The following is a 27639-nucleotide window of genomic DNA, read 5'->3' as shown; positions in this document are numbered from 1 at the left end:
ATGGAAGGTACTAAAAACAAAAAATTCATCTGGTCATAAAGGGGAGAAACTGGCCAGTCTAGAAGGAGATAAAGGGGTACTCTGGTTGGAAACTGGTGTCAAAAGTTAAATAGATTTGTAAAATACTTCTATTTAAAAATCTTAATCCTTCCAGTATTTATCAGCTGCTGTATACTCCACAGGAAGTTGTGTAGTTCTTTTCAGTCTGACCACAATGCTCTCTGCTGACACTTCTGTATTTGTCAGGAACTGTCCAGAGCGGGAACAAATCCCCATAGCAAACCTCTACTGCTCTGGACAGTTCCTGACATGGACAGAGGTGTCAGCAGAGAGCATTATGGTCAGATAAAAAAGAACTACACATCTTCCTGTGGAGCATCCAGCAGCTGATAAGTACTGTTAGGGTTAGGATTTTCATATAGAAGTAATTTACAAATCTGGTTATCTTTCTGGAACCAGTTGATTTAAAAAAATAAAAATCCACCGTAATACCCCTTTAAAAAAGATTTGGAGATTATCCAATGTTTCTTTTTTTCTAATCATACATATTAAAAGTTAAATCCGGTCTCAAGAAGAATAATAAAGTAACTACTTACATAGCTGCAATGATTTTGTTGATAAAAAGATAAGACATTTTGATTAATAACATATTTCACAGAAAGGTAATTTTTTTTATTTAAAGGGGTTATCTAGGAAAAACTTCTATTAGTACTTATGAGCTGCTGAAGTTGAGTTGTTCTTTTCTGTCTAAGTGCTCTCTGATGAAGACTGCCCAGAGTAGAAGCAAATCCCCATAGCAAACCTCTTCTACTCTGTGCAGTTCCCAAGACAAGCAGAGATGTCAGCAGAGAGCAATGTTGCCAGACAAAAAAGAACAACTCAACTTCAAGAGCTGATAATTATTTGAATGATTACAATTTTTTTAATAGAAGTAATTTACAAATCTGAAAAATAATTGAATAGTAAGCGCTGTATTATACACACAAGTTACAAACTGACCTGTAGATAGTACGGTTGCTGATAAGAATCGGTGGTTGCGGTGTAAGTGTAATGATCCCACAGCAATGCTGTTACAGCGCGATCGCTGTGTATTGCAGTGCAGGAGGTACCGCTCTCCAGATACGTGGGCTCCCTGAAGTGGTGTTCCAGAGGTTCCAAGTGGTTCTTACTGAATTGACTCCCGGATGCAGCAGGTTATTTCTTTTAATGTTGTGTCCCAGAGTGTTACTTCATGAAGGGTCCGGTCTCTAGGAAGGAGCGTGGATTGCAGTGGGAGTGCGCACCGGACGGTGGCGCCTCTACAAACTTGCACGCACGCTACGATCAGGTTAAGGTTCCGACTGAGTGTCTTGTGAGTGACGTCACTATGGTATCCTCAGCAGTCCACAAGGCTATCGACGTACGTTTCGGAAGTCTTGGCTTCCTTCGTCTGGATTGCCTTAATGGACCATGAGTTCTCTCTTATAGCTGTGCGCTCCTGGTGTTAACTCCTCCTTCCTCGTCAATGAACCTGATGTTAACTCCTTCCTCGTCAATGAACCTGATGTTACTGTCAGGATCCGGACTGGTATGCAGCGAGGACACTGGTGGTGGATCCTCTGTGTCAGTGGGGTGATGGCGTGGGCCGTACCAGGTGAACAGAGTCTAAGGGGTTACTGGTTTTCACCAGAGCCCGCCGCAAAGCGGGATGGACTTGCAGCGGCAGGTAACCCCCAGGTCGTTCCACCCGATAGCGACTCAACCCCAGCTGACAGCTGAGACAGGTGGGGTACACAGGGACAAGGCAAGAGCAAGGTCGGACGTGGCAGAAGGTCAGGGCAGGCAGCAAGAGTCGTAGTCAGGGGCAACAGCAGAAGGTCTGGGTACACAGGCTAGGGAACACACTAAACGCTTTCACAGGTCACAAGGCAACAAGATCCAGCAAGGACAGGAAGGGGAAGTGGGTTTTTATACACATAGCACAGGTGTAGGTACTGATTGGGCCAGGCACCAATCAATGGTGCACTGGGCCTTTAAATTTCAGAGAGCCGGCGCCCGCGTGCCCTAGAGAGCGGGGCCGCGTGCGCCGGGACGGAACAGCAAGAGGACTGGGCAGGTGAGGGGATTGGGATGCGACCCGCGGGCGGGCGCGTCCCGCTACACGGATCGCATCCCCGCAGGTGACACCAGTGCAGCGCTCCCCTGACCGGTGCGCTGCACAGAGAAGAACGCCGCGAGCGCTCCGGGGAGGAGCAGGAACCCGGAGCGCTCGGCGTAACAGTTACCTCCTTCCTTACCAGTTTTTTTCCCCCACACATAGTTCAGATAGTTATATTCCTATAGGAATGCAAACATTTTGTGTATATAGGATGAATATTTGTCCATGTATTCGCGAAATATCGCAAATTCGAATATGGCATATGCCGCTCATCACTAATGTTCATTACGTCCGATGCACAACGAATTCATTGAAAACTAGAGTGCGGAAAAATGTATCTGACATGGCAGATTTCCAGACACGGCATGTATCTATGGTTACAAAACACTGTGGCCCACATTTATCATTGTAGGTGTAAGTGAAGCATTTATCATTGCAGTGTAAGTGAAGCATTTATCATTGCAGTGTAAGTGAAGCCTTTTTCTATACCATTTTTTATGTGTGCTGGTAATGTGTAGGAGAACCAAATTTATTAAATATTCACAAAGCATTTGATAAATTTTGTGCAGGTCACATTTTCTCAAATTTCTCTCTTCACATACACTAAAAAGCTACGCCAGGTCTGGGATGGTGTAGTTTTAGAGACTTTTCAGCGGCTTTGCACCTTTTTTGCACCTTTTTACAAAAAGGCGCAGTTCATAAATCCCTTCGATATCATGTGTATTGCCAAAATCAGTGGATTGCAACTCAAAATCAGCAGAAATGTGTACACAAAAAAGGCGCAAAAAAACCCTGCTTGCACCTTTTTGTGCCTTTTGTAGACACAAACAACAGTCTAAAGACAATATAGATATACACATATATGATATACACATATATGGTCTATAGAAACAAAAAAAAGATATCCGCACTCACGGCAGGATTCGTGACTTGATCCTCCTATATAGAGCAGCCGGCGGGTCTCGGTGACTGGTGATGCAGAGAGTTCAGAGGCTTTAATCGGCAATTTGGAGCACAAAGCGCTTCTTCTGGCCTCCAGTGACATCATCACGCTGTGCCTTTTAACTATAGGTGAAGTGTGGTCACATGATCGCAACGGGTGAGCAGAGATACGGGTGCAAAACATAAAAGAGCACAATATTAGAATAAACTTCAGGACTTGATATAGAAGTTAATTTGAGGAATGAAATAGCATAGGGACCGTGTATTATAAACTGATTTAAAGAAACGTTGCCATATCGATTCTGTCATTGAAGCCAAGTGGACCCTGCGTATCTAAGCACAGTATCCACATTGCTTCAGAGCAGAGCAAGCGAGTTTCACGATCTAAGGTGGAGGGAAGGTGTTTGATCACTTCTAACCCTCCGAATCTGATATTGTCAGTCTTGCTATTATGTACTTCACGCATATGTTGAATAAAACGGGGAGCTCCAATACCTGTTTTAATAGAATAGAGATGTTTGCGTATTCTGATTCTGAGAGGTCTAATAGTTTTTCCTATATAGAATCGCAGACAGCTGCACATAACAAAATATACTACATAGGTCGGGCGGCACCTAATCAGATCATGAGTTGAACAAAAAGAATGTCCTAATTTTATATGGTCAGTACTGATGTGGAATTTGCATTGTGGACAACTACCACATTTTAGACTATATTTTAGTAACCAATTCTCTTTTGATTTGTCAGTAGATCTGGTATTATGATGATTAGTTAATTAATTGACTTAACGTTTTATTTCTTTGATAAGTGATTATCGGTTTTGCGGCAATAACATGAGCTAGATCTTTGTCGCCTTCAAGAATGTGCCAATTTTTATTAATGGCCATCTTGATTGTGGAATTCATTGCGCTATTTTTAAAGGCAAAAACAAAACGCTGATCATGAGTTTCAGTGGATTTTTTGGAACCAAAATGATATATTAGATTATTCCTGGGTATCATTTTGACTCTATTGTAAGCCTTTTGTATCACATGTTTAGGGTATCCTCTTTGAATAGGCATGAGAATAATTATTCTGCTTGTTGCTGAAAAATGGCTGTATTACTGTTATTTCTTTTAAACCTGAGAAACTGGCTAAAGGGAATGGAATTTTTTGTTTGCTGAGGATGCGAGCTATTGTAATGTAAAATGGTGTTTTTGGCAATGGGTTTACGGTATCCTTTTGTATATTGCTGATCTCTGTCGGCATAAACAATTAAGTCAAGAAACTCTACTTGGCGTCCCCCAAATGTACTTGTGAACACGATGTTCATTACATTAACAGTGTTAAGATGAGCAAAAAAGGCTTTGAACGTCACTTTGTCACCCTCCCAAATGATCAGGACATTGTCCACATATCGTGGAAAGGCTTTTATATTTTTCAAAAAGGGATTAGAAGGACTGTAAACATATTCTTTTTCAAAGTATGATAAAAAAAAGGTTAGCGTAGGAACATGAAGTAGGGCTCCCCATTGCAGTCCCTGACAATTGTTTAAACCATTACGACTTGTATAAAAAGGTGTTATGGTTCAAAATAAAAAATAGGGCATCACATAGAAAATGTATGTATGCTGTGCTTTTGTCAGTGTTATGTAGAATGGACCTGGTAGCCTTTACACCCGCATCATGTGGGATGTGGGTGTACAGGCTCTCGACGTCCACTGTCACCAAGTGCTATGCCAATGAAAGGATTCTGTAAACTGAAGGATGTCACTAGAGTCTTTAACGTAGGAGGGCATAGAACTGAGCAATTGTCTTAAAGCCCAATCAACGTATTTTGACAAAAATTCTGTGACAGAACCCCTGCCTGCTAGAATGGGGTGACCTGGAGGGGGGGGGGTGATCTCTTTGTGTACTTTGGGAAATAAATTCCATCTAGGTTTAGATGGATGTACTGCAAGAGTTTTTCAGCCGTTTTTGCATCTACAGGGTGGGCCATTTGTGTGGAAACACCTTAATAAAATGGGAATGGTTGGTGATATTAACTTCCTGTTTGTGGCACATTAGTATATGTGAGGGGGGAAACTTTTCTAGATGGGTGGTGACCATGGCGGCCATTTTGAAGTCGGCCATTTTGAATCCAACTTTTGTTTTTTCAATAGGAAGAGGGTCATGTGACACATCAAACTTATTGGGAATTTCACAAGAAAAACAATGATGTGCTTGTTTTTAACATAATTTTATTCTTTCATGAGTTATTTACAAGTTTCTGACCACACTGATAGCAACACCGCGTATGCAAATTTTTTGCATAATCGCGCATTCAAGGAAGAAAAATAGTGTGGGGGGTGGGCAAATTTACTATTGGTTGCAAGGGATGTTGTTGATAACCTCTTAAAAGTGTATTTGCATCATTCTAATTGGCCCAAAAGTGAAAAGAAGGAATATGCAAATACTCACATATGTGAATATTCGCATATGCAAATATTCACATATGCGAATATGCGCAAACGCGAATATTCACATATGCGAATATGCTGGAAAAATTTAGAATATTCGCAATTTCGAATATTTAGCAAATTCGCAATATTCGCGAATTCGTGAATTTGCGATATTCGCCACAAAAATTTGAAATGCAAATATTTGCGCCCAACACTACTTCGCGCATGAAATTCCAAGTGGACAAGAGAAGACGTCCTCCTCCTGAATTTTCTACAGGTGACAAAGTCTGGTTATCTACTAAATATATCTGGTTCAAGATACCCAGTTATAAACTTGGTCCTCGCTATTTGGGTCCCTATAAAGTCAAGACTTAATCCTGTGGCCTATTTCCTCCATCTTCCCTCCTCCCTCCGGATCCCGAATTCCTTCCATGTTTCCCTCTTGAAACCAGTCATCTACAACCGTTTTTCTCAAAAGGACATCTCACCTTCTCCCATCTCTGGCACCTCGGATGTTTTTGTTGTTAAGGAAATCTTGGACTCCAAATTTGCCAGAGGAAAGTGTTTTTTCCTGGTAGATTGGGAAGGATTCGGTCCAGAGGAGAGATCTTAGAAGCCGCAGGACAACATTCTGGCCGCAAGCACTGGCCGGGAGCGCAGAGTCACTATGTCCCCGTCTGCCGGTGGGGTTGGGATTCGCATCGCAGGACACGCCCGCATGCGAATCCCAGCCCGTCACTCACCACGTCCCGCTGCTGTATCATCTCCTGTGTCTCAGTTCCGGCACGCGTGTCCCCGTCTCCTAGGGCGCGCGCACACACCGGTGCTTTGAAATTTAAAGGACCAGTACGCCCATAATTACTGTTGCACCTGACACTACATTATAAAGTCCCTGCACCTCCCACACTTCCCTACTGGATCTTCAGTGCCCCTAGCCTGAGATTAAGCGTTCCCTTACAGCCTGTTAGCCTACCTGTGTTTCCAGACCTTCTGCTACGTTATTAGACTCCGCACCTTTGCCGCCTGCCTTGACCTTCTGCTACGTTTGACTATCCTACTGCCTTGTCCTTCGGTACCTCGCCTTGCCCAGCTACCAGTGTGGTCGAGCCGTCTCGGGGGTAGCGACCTGGGTGTCGCCTGCCGCAGCAAGCCTATCCTGCCTTGTGGCGGGCTCTTGTGAAGACCAGCAACACCTTAGACTCCGCTCCCCGATACGCTCCGAGTCATCAGCCACTCAGGTCAGTGGATTCACATCCAACACCATTACACATACAGGACATGTGAGGACACTGCAGGGGGATACAGGAGCTGTACAGATCAGATACATAACTTATAACTGGCTGCAGAGCTACTTGGAGAGTACACTGCAGAGGATCCTCGAGCTGTCAGATGTCATCCACTTCATCCCAAGGTACATCAGACACCCCCAGTCAACAGTCGGTGGGTCCCTCAGACTCAACCCTCAGTTGCTCTGGCCCTCATGCTGCTGCTGCCACCTCCAGGCTCTGTCATTGTGCTGCTCTATGGTCTCCTCATACTATTGCTACCACCTCCAGGCTCTGTCATTGTGCCTAGAGGTGGTAGCAATAGTATGAGGAGACCTTGCATTACGGTCACTTTCAGGACTCCTGATGCCACCTCTAGGCTGTCTCATTCAGCCACTATATGGTCTTTTCATGCTTCGGCCAACTCCAGGCTGTGCCATTTAGAGACTATATGTTCTACTCATGCTTCAGCCAACTCCAGGCTGTGCCATTCAGAGACTATATGTTCTACTCATGCTTCAGCCAACTCCAGGTTGTGCCATTTAGCCACTATATGGTATCCTCATGCTTCAGCCACCTCCAGGCTGTAGAATTCAGCTACTATATGGTCACCTCATGCTTCAGCCACCTCCAGGCTGTGCCATTCATCCAATATATGTTTTCCTGATGCTTCAGCCACCTCCAGGCTGTGCTATTCATCCAATATATGGTTTACTGATGCTTCAGCCAGCTCCAGTCTTTGTCATTCAGCAACTACATGGTTTAGTGATGCTGCTGGGACTAGGACATTACCTATATATGTTTATGGTAGCACTAGGTACCATACACCTTAAATGAAAAGTTCAAAATTCATCTTTTAATCTTAGGATTGTGAAGCCCTCGTGTCTACTCATGCTGCTGCCAGCTCCAGGCTGTGTCATTCACGCAATATATGGTTTACTGATGCTGCTGGGCCTGGGTCTGGGCCTAAACATTTTTTATGGTAGCACTAGCTACCCTAAATCTTCAATTTTATTTCAAAATTTGTCTTTTAATCTTGGGGATTGTGAAGCCCTTGTGTCTCCTCATACTGCTGCCATCTCCAGGCTGTGCCATTAAGCTGCTATATGGTCTTCACATGCTTCAGCCACATCCAAGCGGTATCATTCAGCCACTATATGGTGTCCTCATGTTGCCAACACCTCCACGCCGTGTCATTCAGCCACTACATGGTCTCCTCATGTTGCCAACACCTCCATGCTGTGTCATTCAGTCACGATATGGTCTCCTCATGCTGCCAACACCTCCACGCTGTGTCATTCAGTCACTATGGTGTCCTCATGTTTCAGCCTCATCCAAGCTGTGTCATTCAGCCACTATATGGTCTCCTCATACGGATGCCACCTCCAGGCTCTGTCATTGAGTTTATATTCTGTTTGGTATATCTGGTTGTCTGGTAGTTTTCCCGTTCAGTTTCTGACCTGTGACCTATTATGCTTATTATTTGTTTTTACGCCACTTCACTTTAATGCAGGGAGGGACCGGCTCCAAGTTGTCGATTAACCATTTAGGGTGGATGGGCAAGTAGGCTGGGAAAGTGTTACTAGGGAAGGCTTAGGGCTCACTCTCCCTGTCAGTCATGACACTTTATAGGTGCCAGGAGCTGTACATATCCAATACATAATTCATAACTGCCTGTAGACCTCTATGAGACAAATAAACTGCCTGAAGACCTCTGTGTTGCCCTACTAGACATTGGAGGACACTGCAGAGCAGGGGTCCTCAAACTTTTTAAACGGAGGGCCAGTTCACGGTCCCTCAGACCGTTGGAGGGCCGGACTATAGATAACAAAACATGAATAAATTCCTATGCACACTTATATATCTTATTAGTGGACTACCACTTTAAGTACACAGCACAGTTCCCCCCACATTAGGTTGGCAGTATAGATCCCCCCAGATTAGGTTGTAGCTCCCCCACATTAGGGTTGGCAATACAGTTCCCCCACATTAGGGTTGGCAATACAGTTCCCCCACATTAGGTGCAGTACAATTCCCCCACATTAGATGCAGTACAATTCCCCCACATTAGGTGCAGTACAATTCCCCCACATTAGGTTGGCAGTATAGTCCCCCACATTAGGTAGTAGTTCCCCTACATTAGGTCCCCTACATTAGGTGCAGTACAGTTCACCCACATTAGGTGCAGTATAGTTCACCCACATTAGGTTGTAGTTCCCCCACATTAGGTGCAATATAGTCCCCCCCATTAGGTGTAATATAGTTATCCCACATTCGGTGCAATACAGTCCCCCACATTACGTTAGCAGTATAGTCCCCCACATTAGGTGCAATATAGTCCCCCACATTAGGCTGGCAGTATAGTCCCCCACATTAGGCTGGCAGTATAGTCCCCCACATTAGGTGCAATATAGTCCCCCACATTAGGCTGGCAGTATAGTTCCCCCACATTAGGTGCAATATAGTCCCCCACATTAGGTGCAACATAGTCCCCCACATTACGTTGGCAGTATAGTCCCCCCACATTAGGTGCAATATAGTCCCCCACATTAGGCTTGCGGTATGTTCCCCCACATTAGGTGCAATATAGTCCCCCACATTAGGCATGCAGTATGCGACGTCAGTGGCGGTCCCCGCGTTTTTAAAGTAAACGCGGGCCGCAGGGACTTCACAGAGGCATCCTTGTGTTCCGAAAGCATCTTTCGGAACACAGGGATGTCCTAAGGCAAAAACACCCGGCTGGCCGGGTAAATGCGCTCCGCAGGCCGTAGTTTGAGGACCCCTGCTGTAGAGGAACCAGGAGCTGTACAGATTAGATAAACAATTCACAACATCCTACAGACCTCTGTTGTGCCATACAGGTAAGAAGACTGCAGAGGAGCAAGGAGATGTACAGAAATAATTTGCAACCCATGGCCTTTTGGTGCCATACAGAACATGTGAGGACACTGCAGGGGAGACAGGAGCTGTACAGATCAGATGCATAACTTATAACTGGTTGCAGAGCTTCTTGGAGAGGACACTGCAGAGAATCCACGAGCTGTTGGATGTCATCCACTTCATCCCAAGTGACATCCGACCTCCAGTCAACAGTCGGTGGGTTCCTCAGACTCAACCCTCAGTTGCTCTGGCCCTCATGCTGCTGCTGCCACCTCCAGGCTCTGTCATTTTGCTGCTCTATGGTCTCCTCATGCTAATGCTGCCACCTCCAAGCTCTGTCATTGTACAGCCATACGGTCTCTTCATGCTGATGGTGCCACCTCCAGGTTCTCTCATTCTGCTTCTCAATGGTCTCCTCATGCTAATGCTACCACCTTCACGTTCTGGCATTGTACCACCATATGGTCTCATCATGCTGGTGCTGCCACCTCCAGCCTGTCTAATTGTGCTGCTCTATGGTTTCCTCATACTATTGCTGCCAACTCCAGGCTCTGTCATTTTGCTGCCCTATGGTCTCCTCATGCTGATGCTACCGCCTCCATGCTCTGTCATTGTGCCACCATATGGTCTCCTCATGCTGATGCTGCCACCTCCAGGCTCTCTCATTCTGCTGCTCAATGGTCTCCTCATGCTAATGCTACCACCTCCACATTTTGTCATTGTGCCACATTATGGTCTCCTCATGCTGATGCTGCCACCTCCAGGCTCTCTAATTGTGCTGCTCTATGGTCTCCTCATACTATTGCTACCACCTCCAGGCGCTGTCATTGTGCCGCCATATGGTCTCTTCATGCTGCTACTGCCACGTCCAGGCTCTGTCATTGTGCGGCCATATGATCTCCTCATGCTGATGCTGCCACCTCCAGGCTCTCTAAATGTGCTGCTCTATGGTCTCCTCATGCTGATGCTGCCACTCCAGGCTCTCTCATTGTGCTGCTGTGGATTCTGCAAAACATATTTAAGGTGCTGGTCCCCAGTTTCAGAAATTCCTTGCATTATGGTCACTTTCAGGACACCTGATGCCACCTCTAGGCTGTCTCATTCAGCCACTATATGGTCTTTTCATGCTTCAACCAACTCCAGGCTGTGCCATTCAGCCACTATATGTTCAACTCATGCTTCAGCCAACTCCAGGCTGTGCCAATCATCCACTATATGGTATTCTCATGCTACAGCCACCGCCAGGCTGTGGCATTCAGCCACTATATGGTTGCCTCATGCTTCAGCCACCTCCAGGCTCTGCCATTCAGACACTATATGGTCTCCTCATGCTTCAGCCACCATATGGTTGCCTCATGCTTCAGCCACCTCCAGGATGTGCCATTCATCCAATATATAGTTTACTGATGCTTCAGCCAGCTCCAGTCTGTGTCATTCAGCAACTTCATGGTTTAGCGATGCTGCTGGGCCTAGGACATTGCCTATATATGTTTATGGTAGCACTAGGTACCATACACCTTCAATGGAAATTTCAAAATTCATCTTTTAATCTTAGGATTGTGAAGCCCTCGTGTCTACTCATGCTGCCGCCAGCTCCAGGCTGTGTCATTCAACCAATATATGGTTTACTGATGCTTTTGGGCCTGGGTCTGGGCCTAAACATTTTTATGGTAGCACTAGCTGTCGCAGTTAATAAATACCTGACTACCCGTAGTCCATTTTAAAATTATTACTTTGTGGTTAAGTTTTTGAAAACTTAATTTTCTCGCTTTCCAGTCAAAATGTCGCACGAAAAATGGCGTAGTCGCAGGTGCGACATTTTTGCGACATTTTTAGTAAAGAAAAATTAACTAAATCTCTTGATAAATGCCTGTCTGTGAGAGCAAATGATCTCTGAGCTGCAGGAAGCATAGGAGAGTTTGACTCTAAAGCTCTCATTGACCATGTGGAAAATAAGTGATAAGCCACTTATTTTATGTGCAATTTCCTTTCAAACATTAATATTGTTAAGATAAGAATACAAGGAAAAGTAATATCACCATACATATATCATCATACAGTTACTGACTGCACCACAGTGTGCAGCCTCTTTAGATAGTAGTAATAGTAATAATAGTAATAGAAGTCCCTTTAGGTAGTAGCAGCAGCAACCCCCTTTAAATAGTTATAGTAGTAGCCCCCTTTAAATAGTTATAGTAGTAGCCCCCTTTAAATAGTTATATTAGTAGCCCCCTTTAGGTAGTAGTAATAGTAGCAGCCCCCCTTTAGATAATAGCCATGGCAACAATCCCATCAGACCATAGCACATTTCCCACATGCTTTTGGAGGACACATTGTTTGTTTTTGAAAACTTTGTTAAAAAAAAAAGCCTTCCATCTTGCCCCAATCCCCATTCATATGAAGAATACAGGAGATTGTTGTCAAATGTAGCTTGCAGCAAATGCTTTCCAGAAGTTCCTTCATTTCCTTTTATGTTGCATAAGACCTTTTGGAATCCTCCATGACACGTTTTCTTTTTTTCTTTTCATCAGTTTTGGAGGGATGTCCAGTTCTTGGTAATGTGTCTGTAGCGCCATATTTTATCCACTTGACGATCTCCTCACTGTGTTCCATGGTGTATTTGATGCTTTGGAAATTCTTTTGTACCCTTCTCCTGATATCTTTCAACAATGAGATCCCTCTGATGCTTTGGACCCTTTCTGCGGACCATGGGGGAGATTTATCAAAACCTGTACAGAGGAAAACTTGCCAGATCGCTTCTTTCATTTTTCACAGGCCTTCATAAAAATGAAAGAAGCAAGCTGATTGGTTGCTATGGGCAACTGGCTACGTTTTCCTCTGCACAGGTTTTGATAAATCTCCCCCCGTGGCTTTTGTTTTGGGACGCAACTAAGCTAAATTTAGGAAAATCCTACTAGAACAACTGAACTTTATGTGTGATTGTTCACTTTAAATTATGGCTGGTGTGTAATGACTTCTATATAACATCAGTTTGAATGTGATTGGTTGATTCTAATGACAGCCTAATCCCTACTTGTAAGAGGGTATGCACAGTAATGCAACCAGGTTATAGTTATATTTTCCAAAAATTGCAGTTTGTTTTGCAATTGAACCTTGCATTATAAAAGAATATGTAGACTATATATATATATATATATATATATATATATATATACTGTATATATTGTGGGCAACTGATCTAAGAGATTGTCTATCTATTCATCACTGATATCCAGGATGGTATAAGAGGGTAAGCCTGAGAAGGCATCTATCAGTGTGTGGGGTCCCGGATATGGAGGAATATGCAGAGATTTTGTTGCTCTGGAGCTGTGATCAGGAGTTATGCAGATGGTCGGAGTCAAAGGTTGACCCTGTTTATGTACCCACTACTCTCTGTGCTTCTGCCCTAAATGAGTTCTGTCGAGTATTTCTCAGTGCTGGTTAGCTCTGGCTAAGGAGGGCAGTAGTGCCAAACACAGTCTTGTCTTAAATGCCTCCCAGATGACACCTATAGTCCTGAGAAAGTGATATGTAGACCGGCAGGTCTAAAGCTTACAGCCATGTACAGGCTTTTTGTGGACACTGTCAGAGCCGGAGGTGCAAGGGGTTAATGGATCTAATGGCAAGACAGTGAGAAGTGAGTCCTCTCTCATAATGATCCACTGGTGTCTGTCATCATTAGTGTCCCCCAGCCTGGCTGAAGACAATAGTTGTAGGGAAGCTGATGCAGCCTTGGGACAGTCGACAGTCAGGGTAGAGTCAGTGGGAGAGATAATCAAAGCCTGTGTAGAGGAAGAGTGGTGCAGTGGCCCATAGCAACCAATCAGATTGCTTTTTAATTGTTATAAAAGGCCTCTAAAAAATAAAAGAAGCAGCCTGATTGGTTGCTATGGCCAACTGCACCACTTTTGCTCTGCACAGGGGCATGAGGGAGAGGAGGAAGGGGAAGTTTATCTTGAGAGGAGAGGTTCAACATAGACCTCGCACAAACTAGGACCCAAGTAAGCTTATGGCAAGGCCTAAAGCACCTCAAACACACACACACACACACACACACATATATATATATATATATATATATATATATATATATATATATATATATATATATATAAAACAGACCTGCACCCCCCAGTTGGGAATTCAAGTACTGAACATATTGATTTAAAGAAAAGTAAACCGAACTAAACTGTTAGAGATGTGCATCAATAGCTGACTACAGGTCAGTGTAACCACCTCTTCATTGCACCAGTTTAAGGGGTACGGGAGGTCAGGTGGAGGGACTCAAGCCACTGTGATTACAGTAAAGTCCACTGTGAATTGTACCTTGACTAGAACATGACAACCACTGAGGACTACTACCCTCATCATCATTCTCCTACACCGGCCTACAGCCCCTCTGACACCATTGAACTCCCCCGGGCTGTGTTGCATACTTCATAGAAAAGTTCTCCTGTTTGGGACCATCTGTAAATAGAAGGGAACACTCTCATCTCCATGATGTCATGTATCACTGAATGTTTCACATATTCTTATAAATAAATAATTGTAATTATTCTTCTACTAATGAATTACATTTTTATTTCTATATTTCTCCATTGACCTGAACCCTGTAGACTCATCAGATGATAGCAGAGATATCTCCAGGGGGTTCTTCTACCTGGTCCCTTGTCTTCATCTTGTAGATAAATATCGGCAGGTAATGCTTCACATTCAGGGGTCTGGGGGTCATAGAAGCTGACGCTGCTCCTGTGTAACATCGTCCTACATCCCCCCGGAGACCTGAGAGCAAAGAGAAGAGATATTCACCTGGAAATGAAGAATAAAGAAATATCTGATGTAAGTGACATTTATATATTACAGGAGAAGGATTTATTATAGGTGACTGGTAATTTCTGACATATTATACAATCTACACAGATCAGACATAACTGTAAATCCCATAATATTATGTACATCCTCCTCACACTGTGTAACATCTCTGACCCATCGAGGCCCGGACTCCATAGACCTGTGATGTGTCTTGTGGTATCAGCAGCAGATCCTGTAAGTTGTGAGGTGCGGCCTCCATGGATGGATCTTATTTCTCCGGAAGATAACACAAATGATCGATCAAATTGAGATCTGGGAAATTAGACTTAATGTCTTTGTCATGTTCCTTATTCCTGAACAATGTCTGCAGTGAGGCCGGGGGCATTATCCTGTAGATAGAGGGCACTGCCATTAGGAGATCCTGCTGCCATGGAGGACGAAGGCTTTATCTGCACAATGTTCAAGTAGGGGAAAATATTCCAGTAATATCCACATGATGCCAGGTCCCAGGTTGTTTTCTTTTTAGTTCATTCCATCACCCATTTCCCATAGTACTTCCTGGTGCACATTGTGTAAAGGAAATCCTAAATTATTATAGCAAAGCTTTTCAGGTATTGAAAATGGGTCAGCACGGGCCCTCAGACTGGCCTACGATTACACAACCCTTACACTGGAAACTGCAATTTACTGAGTGAACTGACTCCTTTCTGTAATTTTCCTCCGTGGACAAATTTTCACCTGATGTTGGTAAAAACCCAAGTAATCTATATATACAAAGAAACCAGATCAAATAAGTTATGTGTAATAATGTAAAATGACAGAGGAAACGTATTGAACACACTTCCTGATATTTCTGTAATACTTTGTACAGAAGCCTTTGTTGGTAATGACGGCTCCAAGACACCTGCTGTATGGAGACAGTAGTGTCCTGCATTGTTCTGGGCGATATTGGCCTATTCTTCACCACAAACAGTCTTCATATCACATCCTAGATCTGAAAGAACTAATTGTATGAAATACTTTCCTCTTTACATAGTTGAATGCGCTGACAACAAAATCACACAAAAGTGATCAATGGAAATCAAATTTATCAACCCATGGTGGCCGTTTGAGTGGAAATATGCACATTTGTGGCCTGCTATAGGTCATTTTGCAGGGCTCTGGCAGTGCTCCTCCTTGCACAAAGGCTGAGGTTGCGGTCCTGCTGCTGGGTTGTTGCCCTCCTACGGCCTCCTTCACGTCTCCTGATGCACTGGCCTGTCTCCTGGTAGCGCCTCCATGCTCTGGACACTACGCTGACAGACACAGCAAACCTTCTTGCCCCAGCTCGCATTGATGTGCCATCCTGGATGAGCTGCACTACCTGAGACACTTGTGTGGGTTGTAGACTCCTTCTCATGCTACCACTAGAGTGAAAGCACCGCCTGCAGTCAAAAGTGACCGAAACATCAGCCAGGAAGCATAGAAACTGGGAAGTGGTCTGTGGTCATCACCTGCAGAACCACTCCTTTATTGGGGTGTCTTGCTAATTGTCTATAATTTCCACCTGTTGTCTGTTCCATGTGAAATTGATTGTCAATCAGTGTTCTTACTGAGTGGACAGTGGGATTTCACACAAGTGTCAGTGACTTGGATTTACATTGTGTTGTTTAAGTGTTACCTTTATTTTTTTGAGCAGTGTATTTATCTCTTTCACCCCTTAAGGACGCAGGGTTTTTCCATTTTTGCGCTTTCATTTTTTCCTCCTTACATTTTAAAACTCATAACTCTTTCAATTTTGCACCTAAAAATCCATATGATGGCTTATTTTTTGCGCCACCAATTCTACTTTGTGACATCAGTCATTTTAACCAAAAATCTATGGTGAAAGCCCAAAAAAATCATTGTGACAAAATTGAAGAAAAAACACAATTTAGTAACTTCCGTTTCTATGCAGTATATTTTTCAGTAGAAATTACACCTTATCATTATTCTGTAGGTCCATATGATTAAAATGATCCCCTACTTCTATAAGTTTGATTTTGTCCTAACTACATGCAGGAAAATTAACACGCTTAACCCCTTAAGGACCAAGGGCGTACAGGTACGCGCGGCTAAAAGTGAAACCGAAAGTGGCCGGCTAGCTCAGTCGGGCTGTTCGGGATAGCCGTGGCTAATCGCGGCATCCCGAACAGCTGACAGGACAGCGGGAGGGCCCCTACCTGGCTCATCGCTGTCCGATCGCCGAATGACTGCTCAGTGCCTGAGATCCAGGCCTGAGCAGTCATTCGGCAGAATCGTTGATCACTGGTTTCTTATGAGAAACCAGTGATCAGCATAGAAGATCAGTGTGTGCAGTGTTATAGGTCCCTATGGGACCTATAACACTGCGAAAAAACAAGTGAAAAAAAAAGTAAATAAAGATCATTTAACTCCTCCCCTATTAAAAGTTTGAATCACCCCCCTTTTCCAATAAAAAAAAAAACACAGTGTAAATAAAAATAAAAATAAACATATGTGGTATCACCGCGTGCAGAAATGTCCGAATTATAAAAATATAAAAACATATAATTCCAAAGTCCAAAATAGTGCATTTTTAGTCACTTTTTATATCATTTAAAAATGAACAAAAAGCGATCAATAAGTCCTATCAATGCAAAAGTGGTACCGTTCAAAACTTAAGATCACGGCGCAAAAAATGAGCCCTCATACCGCCCCATACACGGAAAAATAAAAAAGTTATAGGGGTCAGAAGATGACAATTTTAAACGTATTAATTTTCCTGCATGTAGTTATGATTTTTTCCAGAAGTCCGACAAAATCAAACCTATATAAGTAGGGGATCATTTTAATCGTATGGACCTACAAAATAAAGATAAGGTGTCATTTTTACCGAAAAAATGTACTACGAAGAAACGGAAGCCCCCAAAAGTTACAAAAATGCGTTTTTTTTTTTCAATTTTGTCGCACAATGATTTTTTTTTCCGTTTCACCATAGATTTTTGGGCAAAATGACTGATGTCATTACAAAGTAGAATTGGTGGTGCAAAAAATAAGCCATCATATGGATTTTTAGGTGCAAAATTGAAAGAGTTATGATTTTTTAAAGGCAAGGAGCAAAAAACGAAAATGCAAAAACGGAAAAAACCCCGGTCCTTAAGGGGTTAAAATTGTCATATTGTGACCCCGATAACTTTTTTGTTTCTGCGTACGGGGCGGTATGAGGGCTCATATTTTGTGACCGGTTTGATGTTTTTATCGGTACCATTTTTTTTATTAATCAGACTTCTTGATCTTTTTATAAATTTTTTCATGATGTAAAAAGTGACCAAAAATACGCTATTTAGAATTTTATTTGCACGTATGTCATTGACCGTGCAGTTTAATAAACAATATATTGCAGAAGTAGCAGAAATAAGTGGCACTCACCCCAAGAATGAACAGGAACAGGATTTTATTCCAGGTAGCAGCGTACAGGTAGCAGGGAACAGAAAGTCTTCAAGCGAGGAGGACAAGGACCGTAGCCACGGTCAGAAACGGGGGCACACCACTGAGCAACAACTAGTTTCACGTCATGCCGACGCTTCTTCCGGTTGCAGGTGCCTTCCCTAAGCAGGTGGGTCACTTAAATACACACCTTCACATAACACGTCACAAGTACACAAAACAAATAGGGGATAATAATAACAGTATGTGCATATTTAAAAACACTTAGAAAAAGCAAGAAAAAGGTGATTATCACAGGAAAGAGGAAAAATTATGCTTTTCATTAAGTCCGAGCGGACCAACGGCATCAAGCTTAAGAATCCACAGCGCTGTAATAGATAGCGATGCCTGTCCTCACCCACTGGGGCCACTCCCATTCTCTCCAGGCCGGCAAATTTTAACCCCACAGTGCTGCCTCCATGGATTTCAGCCATTTGTGAGACAAATCTGTGGGACCCCTTGCCGGACCTGAGGGAGTAGAGGTGTTCTCTAACTCTTGTGCATAATGCACGTTTTGTTTTGCCAACATAAAAAAAAATTTGCAAGGGCATATTAAACAATAAATAACGTGGGTGGACTTGCAAGTTATCAACTGATTGACACGTATCTCAGAGCCGCCAAGGGAAAAATTTCTCTTGGCTAAATTATAATTACAGTAATTGCAATTCCTGCAAGGATAATTCCCTTTCGGCACTGAGTCTGTCAGACAGTTGGTAACAATCTGAGACCTCCTATTCTTATTCTTTTTAATTACCTCACCTACAGTTTTAGATTTCCTAAAGGTTACTATAGGTTTTTCTCTTGCCAAGACTCCCAACTCATCATCATTTAAAAAAAATACCACTTGTCATAGATGACCTTCCGAATCAGATCGTTAAGGGGTGAGTTGGCAAAAGAAAAAGTGATGCGTCTGTCTGTATTGCTGTTAATGGCTCTACTCTTTTTGGGACGTAATAACTCGCGTGCCTTTTTTTCTGTTTTTTCATAGGCTTTTTCAATTATTTTTCTGGGATAGCCGCGCAGAAGGAGGCGTATGGTGAGGGCTTCTGCCTTCATCTGGTAAGTACTAGGATCACTGTTTACTCTTTTTAATCGCAAAGACTGACTATAAGGAATATTGTTCTTGACATGTGTAAGATGTGAGCTCTCATAGTGCAAAAGGGCGTTCTTTGCTGTCTCCTTTCGGTATCCTGATGTTATCAGGGAACCATTTTTAATCTCCAAATGGACTTCTAAAAAATCTAATGTCTTGTTACCAAAAACACTAGTGAATAACATGTTCACTGTGTTTTTTCTGTTCATATACTGCACAAAAGCAGTGAAGTCCGACTCCTCAAGCAGTGAAGTCCGACTCCCCAACCAACACATCATCCACATATGTCAAATAATATTTAATAAAATGGATAAATGGATTTCTGGTAGAAAAAATAAATTCCTGTTCGAATACAGTCAAAAAAATATTTGCATAAGTGCATGATACAGTGTGCCCATGGCAGTGCAATGGGCCTGCCTGTACCTCTGACCATCGTGTAGAAATGTGTTGTTCTGTAGGACGAAGAGGAGTGACCCACAAACAAAATTAATAAACCTGGGGGATCTATCCCCATGAGAGAGAAAAGTAGAAATAGCTTGTACACCCGCACCGTGTGGGATGCGGGTGTACAAGCTTTCAATATCAATGGAGACCAATTTGTAAGAGTCTTGCCAGCAGAACCCTCGAAAGCTGTCAGTAATTCGCCTGTGTCTTTTAACAGGGTAGGGATAGATTTTAAAAGGAGGGCCAAAAGCCATTCTAGGTAGCCTGATAGGGCCTCCGTAGGAGACCCTATACCGGAAAATATGGGCTTGCCTGTGGGGTGGGTGACACTCTTGTGTACCTTTGGTAACACATACCACTTAGCTGGTTTCGGTGATAAGGGGACTAATTTTTCTGCAGTTTTCTTGACTGATAACGGAGCCTTCCACATAGCGTCTTAAAAGTGATTTTAGATGGTCTAGAATACGTTTGGTGGGGTTGTCTTTTAATTTCATGTATGTGTTGACATCACTTAAATGATGACCTACTTCAGCATTGTAAGCTGCAACACTTCAGACTACTGTGGCACCCCCCTTGTCCGCTTTAGTGATGTAAAGTTCTTCTCTATTACTGAGCCATTCCAAGGCTCGTTTTTCATTGGGGGGGGGGGGGGAGGTTGTTCTGAGGGGGAGGGTAAATTAACGCCTGCATTTCCTTCATGACCGCTTGTTGAAATAAATCAACATTACTGCCCTGTATGATGGGCGGACTGAAAGTGGATTTATTACCAACTGGAAAAAAAATTAAGCTCTTGACTACTGTCAGAGCATAGTCCTCTAGGGACATAACTTTCCACTTCAGTCCTATCCATCAGGCTGGAGAGTAACTCAATGTTAACTCTATCAATGCTGGTAAATTCACTTGAGACACTAAAGCCCAAGGAAGAAATATTACAAGGTTTCTCTCCCTCTAATGCCAACATAGGCTTTTTATTATAACCTCCTTTTTGTGCTCGTGCAAAAAAAAAAAAATTAAATTAATTTTCCTTAATGCTTTGTGCAGGTCTATAATGAAAAAGTCCCGGTCAAAGGCTTCATGCAGGCTGAAATTCAGTCCCCTAGAAAGAACCGCAAGACAGTCTGAATTCAGCTCAGTGTCGGTAAGGTTAATCACATTATCCGGTTTTGTGGTTAAGTCCGCCAACTGATGTTCTTTCTTTTTATGGGAGCCTTCCGATTCTCTCTTTTTTCTGCCCCTCCCACGTCTCGTTCTTCTAATCTTACAAGTCTGTCCCCCAAAGGGGCCACAATGTTGGCTCGTGTGGCACCTGCCGCACTTGAGCATGGCTATCCCAGAAAAATAATTGAAAGAGCCTATGAAAAAAAAGAAAAAAAGACACGCACTGAGTTATTATGTCCCAAAAAGAGTAGAGCCATTAACAGCAATACAGACAGACGCATCACTTTTTCTTTTGCCAACTCACCCCTTAACGATCTGATTCGGAAGGTCATCTATGACAACTGGTATTTTTTTAAAATGATGATGAGTTGGGAGTCTTGGCAAGAGAAAAACCTATAGTAACCTTTAGGAAATCTAAAACTATAGGTGAGGTAATTAAAAAGAATAAGAATAGGAGGTCTCAGATTGGACCAACTGGCTGACAGACTCAGAGCCGAAAGGGAATTATCCTTGCAGGAATTGCAATTACTGTATTTATAATTTAGCCAAGAGAAATGTTTCTCTTGGCGGCTCTGAGATACCTGTCAATCAGTTGATAACTTGCAAGTCCACCCACGTTATTTATTGTTTAATATGCCCTTGCAAAATTTTTTATGTTGGCAAAACAAAACGTGCATTATGTACAAGAGTTAGAGAACACCTCTACTCCCTCAGGTCCGGCAAGGGGTCCCCCAGATTTGTCTCACAAATGGCTGAAATCCATGGAGGCAGCCCTGTGGGGTTAAAATTTGCCAGCCTGGAGATAGTGGTAGTGGCCCCAGTGGGTGAGAACAGGCATCACTATCTATTACAGCGCGAAGCTGTGAATTCTTAACCTTGATGCTGTTGGTCCGCTCGGACTTAATGAAAAGCATGATTTTTCCTCTTTCCTGTGATAATCACCTTTTTCTTGCTTTTTCTAATTGTTTTTAAACATGCACATACTGTTATGATTATTCACTATTTGTTTTGTGTACTTGTGACGTGTTATGTGAAGGTGTGTATTTAAGTGACCCACCTGCTTAGGGAAGGCGTACACCTGCAACCGGAAGAAGCGTCGGCATGACGTGAAACTAGTTGTTGCTCAGTGGTGTGCCCCAGCTTTTGGCCGTGGCTACGGTCTTTGTCCTCCCCGCTTGAAGACTTTCTGTTCCCTGTTACCTGTACCCTGCTACCTGGAATAAAATCCTGTTCCTGTATTTCAAAAGTCATTCTTGGGGTGAGTGCCACTTATTTCTGCTACTTCTACAATTTGTTGCCCTTCGCTTGCATTTCATAGTGAGCACCCCCGGCTACAAGAGACTTGAGAGCAACGGTCCATTCATTAAGTATGGTCTCCTCCCGTATACGCTGTTATTGGCAGTACTGCAGTGCCTGGTGAATTTCTTCTTTTTTTATATATTAATAAACAATATATTTTTATAGTTCGCACGTTTACGCACGTGGCAATACCACATATGTTTGTTTTTATTATGGTTATATATTTTTATGTGGAATTTGGGAAAAGGGGGGGGGTGGTTTCAACTTTTAATAAGGAAGGGGTTAATGAGTGTTTTTCTTAAACTTTTGATTTAACTTTTTTTTTCCCCCCACTTTTAGTCCCCTTAGAGGACTTTTAGGGGGAATCATTAGATTCCTCATACAGATCAATGTGGTTTCATAGAACCACATTGATCTGTGTACTCTGGGCTCAATTGATAAAGCCAGGCTTTATCATTTTCACCGCAGGAGCCGGCATGGAAGGAGAAGTAATCCCACAGGCTATCTCCTCAGCAGTGGATCGCCCCCCCCCCCTCCCTTGATCACACTTCGGGGGGGGGTTGATCCACTCCACTGGACCACCAGGAATGGTTTAAATGTCCCTTTAGACGCCGCTGTCAACTTTGACAGCGGCGAGTCTAAAGGGTTAATAGCCGGCAGCTGTAATCGCCACATGTCGACTATTAACGATGGTCCCCAGCTACAAGAATCAGCTGGCGGCTGGCCGGTATGACGTGGGCTCAAGTCAGCTCGTCCTCCGGCAACCGGTTAATACTAATTTCCCATTGTGTTGTGTTATTTGACTTTGGAATAATATAAAGATATAAAGTTACAGTATAGTAGACAATATATGTCATAACATTTCTCCATGGGTCATATATTGAGGTCACTCTAAGTCTTGTGTCTTATGATAAGAGTCATTTCTTCTGGATTTGTAACACATTATATCTACTGCCTAGAGCTACATACAGGAAAACAACAGGACGGAGGTCACAGAGTTCCTTCTCTTAGGATTTCAGGTCAGTCGAGGGTTAAAACTTTTCCTGTTCTGTCTGTTCCTTGTGGTTTATTGTCTGATAATATGTTGGAATCTCCTGATCATCACCCTGGTGTCCATCAGCAAGAACCTCCACACCCCAATGTACTACTTCATCTCACATCTGTCCATCAGTGACATCTTGTTATCCACAGATATTGTCCCCAATATGCTCCACATCCTCCTGAATAATGGGGGGACCATGACTTTTATTGGTTGTATCACTCAATATAATTTTTTCAGCTCCTCAGAAGCATTTGAGTGCTTTCTCCTCACAGTGATGTCTTATGACAGATATGTGGCCATCTGTAATCCTCTCCGTTACTCCTCTATCATGACAAGTGGACATTGTGTTATACTGACTGTCATCTGTTGGTTGTTTGGATTTTCTGTTACTCTAATTCCAACTATAACTGCAGCAAAGCTAAAATTCTGTGGGTCCTATATCATTGACCATTTATTCTGTGATCTTCTTGCTTTACTCGAATTGTCCTGTTCTGACACTTCAATTGTTCATTTGGAGCTTTATGTACTAAGCATTCCAGTTATCCTCATTCCAACCACCATCATTGTATTGTCTTATAATTATATAGTTTTAGCTATTCTAAAGATCCCATCCAATACTGGTAGACAGAAAGCCTTCTCCACCTGTAGTTCTCACCTCATTGTGGTCTCCATATTCTATGGGACGTTGTTCGGTGTTTATGTTATCCCAACAAAAGGCCGAACACTGACCATGAGTAAGATCCTCTCCCTGCTATATACTGTGTTTACTCCTTTGGTCAATCCCATTATATACAGTCTGAGGAATAAAGACATTAAGGAAGCCGTACAGGAAACAATTCAAAAGAGGGAGATCTGGTGAACTATATACAATATATTATATAGGTAATCAAAAACCCTGATCTTGTAGAGATTATTATTTAACAACCTCCAAGGTTGATGTCTTGCTGCAGTCACATGATGTGGTCTTCTTCTGTAGATTATATGTATGATCTAGTGTTTCCCCAACCTTAAAGGGGTACTCCGCCCCTGGCATCTTATCCCCTATCCAAAGGATAGGGGATAAGATGTCAGATCGCCGCAATCCCACTGCTGGGGACCCCGGGGATTGCTGCTGCGGCACCCCGCCATCATTACTGCGCAGAGCGAGTTCGCTCTGTGCGTAATGATGGGCGATACAGGGGCCGGAGCAGCGTGACGTCATGGCTCCGCCCCTCATGACATCATGGCCCGTCCCCTTAATGCAAGTCTATGGCAGGGGGCGTGACGATCACCACGCCCCCTCTCATAGACTTGTATTGACGGGGGCGGGCCGTGACGTCACGAGGGGGGGGGGGGGCCTTGACGTAACGATGCTCCAGCCCCTGTATTGCCCGTCATTACGTGCAGAGCGATCTCGCTCTGCACAGTAATGATAGAGGGGTGCTGCAGCAGTGATCCCCGGGGTCCCCAGCAGCGGGACTCCGGCGATCTGACATCTTATCCCCTATCCTTTGGATAGGGAATAAGATGTCTTGGGGTGGAGTACCCCTTTAATAATGTCCTTACCAGTGAGGTGGAGCAGCTAATAATCCCAATGTCCATAGCAGAGTAATCTGTATGACTCCATCAGGTGAGGAGACCTGGTGAAGCCCTGTCTATATGTTAGGTCATATCATAAATAATATTCAATATATATAATGATAGTACCTGTGATCTTATCCATCAGAATATCAGAGCATCCTATAGTGGCCCAGGCTCTCATGTTCTGTTCCTAAAACTAGGCCAGGATGAGAAGCAGGGGGTTGTAGACGGCCATCTAGGATGTCCCCAAATTTTATGTAATATTGAAAAATTAATGAAAATATTGAACAGTGTAGCTGTTGTAGAAATGCTCATCTAGTGACATCACTTATCTGCGTACCAGCTCTCACAGTCATGATCAGGTGTCCATCCTTTCTATTAATCCAAATAGTAAAAGAAAAATATTTAAAAAATTATACTAATAAAGTCACAATTATTGACAAAAGAGGAAAACAGACTTGGATACCAAATATATGAAGACTGGACCAGGGGGAATCGCTGGATGTCATATATCGTCATTTCTCCGAAGCATTTGATACAGTGCCACATAAAAGATTGGTGAATGAAATGAGAAGAATTGGACTGGGGGAGAATGTGTGTGGGTAAGTACCTGGCTCAGTGATAGGAAACAGAGGGTGGGTATTAATGGTACTTACTCTGATTGGGTGACTATTACTTGTGGGGACCACAGGGGTCAGTCTGGGGTCCTCTTCTATTTATATAATTAATGACCTTTATTAATGACCTTGTCGAGAGATTGTATAGTAAAGTAGCAATCTTTGCAGATGACACTAAACTCTGTAAAGTGGATAACACAATAGAGCACACAACACTGTTACAAATGGATCTGGATAGGTTGGAGGTTTGGGCTGGGAAGTGTCAGATCAAGTGTCGATTCAACACTGATAAATGTAAGGTAATGCACATGGGGAGGAAAAATGCAGGCTGGGATTATGTATTAAATGGGAGAACATTTGAGACGACTGACGTGGAAAAGGACTTAGGGGTCCTAGTTAACAGTAAATTTAGCTGTAGTGAACAGTGTCTGGCAGCTGCTGCCAAGGCTAATAAAATCATGGGGTGCATCAATAGGGGCATAGATGCCCACGACAAACAAATAATTCTACCGCTGTACAAATCACTAGTCACACCACACATGGAATACTGTGTACAGTACTGGTCAGACCACACATGGAATACTGTGTACAGTACTGGGCACCAGTGTACAAGAAAGATATAGTGGAGTTGGAGAGGATTCAAAGACGGGCAACCAGAGTAATATGGTGAATGGGAGGACTACAGTACCCTGAAAGATTATCAGAATTAGGGTTATTTAGCTTAGAAAAAAAAAAGGCTTAGGGGACGACCTAATAACTATGTACTGTATATATATATATATATATATATATATATATATATATATATAAATATAGATATATATATGTATAGAGAGAGAGAGAGAGAGAGAGAGAGAGAGAGAGAGAGAGAGAGAGAGAGAGAGAGAGATCAATTACAAGGGGGCATCCTCTTTGTTTAGAGGAAAGAAGGTTTCTACACCAGCACAGACTGTGGAATTCTCTGCCTGAGGAGGTGGTCATCGTGAACCCAGTAAGAGAGTTCAAAAGGGGCCTGGATGCATTTCTATAAAGTAATAAAATTATAGGTTATGGATAATAGATTTATAGGGACAGAACATTGATCCAGGGATTTATTCTGATATTTGGAGTCGAGAAGGAATTTTTACCTCTAATATGAGGGTTTTTTGCCTCCTCTGGATCAACTCAGTAGAGACTCATTAGGGATATAGGTAAAAATTAATGGACTCTGGTCTTTTTTCAACCTTATAAACTATATTAATGTGTTACCTCAGCAATACGCTCCAAAAGCTGACCGTAACACAACTCCTCCTTAGGCTAACGCTATCCTTTGCTATCCATCTTCTTAACAGTAAGGGGGGGGGGGGGTGGTAGTAAAGACAGAGATGATGGAACAGACCGTCTAGGAAAGACATTTCCAACACATGTAACAATAGACGATAAGAAATCCAATGACACCTGGCTCAAAATCATGTCCTCAAACTCTTCTTTCTTCTTCTAAGATGACTGAGAACGAGTCAACCAGGCCACAATAGTGCAAAGGTACTGCTCTATCCCCGTATCCTGGCTTCTGTGCTGCAGACCGGCAGGGTGGCGTTCCCTTCCACGTGCAAACAGTAGAAAACGGAAGAAGTCCAGCACCAGGAAGGCAGGTAAAAACTTATTTATTGAGGTACAAAAATAACAAACAGCATATTGAGGAGCGTAGAGCCTACGCGTTTCAGGCTAAAGAGCCCTTAGTCATGGCATCCATGACTAAGGGCTCTTTAGACTGAAACGCGTAGGCTCTACGCTCCTCGATATGCTGTTTGTTATTTTTGTACCTCAATAAATACGTTTTTACCTGCCTTCCTGGTGCTGGACATCTTCCATTTTCAATCAGGCCACAATATCCAGATTATCTTCCAAAACCACACCACGCCTGGAGGACAGTGAGGACTTCTGCTTGTTGGTGCAGTTTCTACTTGTACTGAGCCTGGGCAAATGTTTCTTGAGAACTTTTGATGGTGTCACACATGTGCTGGATATGTACAGGAAAATTGGGTTCAAAAGTTTTTTTTATGCTTTTAATCATGATTGCAGCAGATGCAGCAGACTGAGTGGTTTCCAGCCAGTGTGACTTTCAGCCAAGGGATTGGCAGCTAATTTAGGGACACCTGTCACATGCTCCAGACTTTCCAGGTGGCTACCAGGTTTGTCAGCAAGGAGAACACCTGAGTTAGTGACATAATGCCAGTGATATTCCTTTTCAAGCAAATGCTAAAGGTGATGATTGAAAAAGGAGGGATGGAGGAGACTTCCCATTGTCATACTTATTGTAGGCCAAAAAAATGAATCACTATGTTTAATAAAATAATAGCATGATGTGTCCGCCATGTTGTATGTTCTGAATAGACCACAGTATATTCCAACATTCTTCTCTACAAGTGCCAGTCTGGGAGAAAAATACTTCTTATCTCTTTAGATATTTATGGCTGTTTAGATAAGACAGATAAGAGGGCTAGTGAGTCAGTCTTGTGAATGTTAT

The 27639-nt window shown here is 43.0% G+C and overlaps 1 protein-coding gene across 1 annotated transcript; it reads left to right on the top strand.

Moving 5' to 3' along the window:
* Window positions 1–23815, top strand: LOC130366697 (olfactory receptor 1009-like). Its single transcript, XM_056569018.1, has 5 exons — window positions 1–7; window positions 1221–1351; window positions 1468–1567; window positions 18909–18979; window positions 22874–23815. The coding sequence occupies exons 1-5, from the start codon at window positions 1–3 to the stop codon at window positions 23813–23815; spliced, it is 1251 nt and encodes a 416-aa protein (XP_056424993.1).
* The last annotated feature ends 3824 nt before the right edge of the window (window positions 23816–27639 follow it).

This window comes from Hyla sarda, chromosome 4, assembly GCF_029499605.1.
Source record: "Hyla sarda isolate aHylSar1 chromosome 4, aHylSar1.hap1, whole genome shotgun sequence".
Classification (NCBI taxonomy): Eukaryota; Metazoa; Chordata; class Amphibia; order Anura; family Hylidae; genus Hyla; species Hyla sarda.
The sequence above is the reverse complement of the archived record's forward strand: the minus strand, read 5'-3'. Positions and strand labels throughout refer to the sequence as shown.

Bases quoted from the DNA above. Each gene is read 5' to 3' on its own strand.
- LOC130366697 (XM_056569018.1), top strand. The intron at 1,352-1,467 runs GTGAGTGACGTC...TCTCTCTTATAG, and splicing joins AGGTTCCGACTGAGTGTCTT to CTGTGCGCTCCTGGTGTTAA. The intron at 18,980-22,873 runs GTAAGTACTAGG...TCTACTGCCTAG, and splicing joins AGGGCTTCTGCCTTCATCTG to AGCTACATACAGGAAAACAA.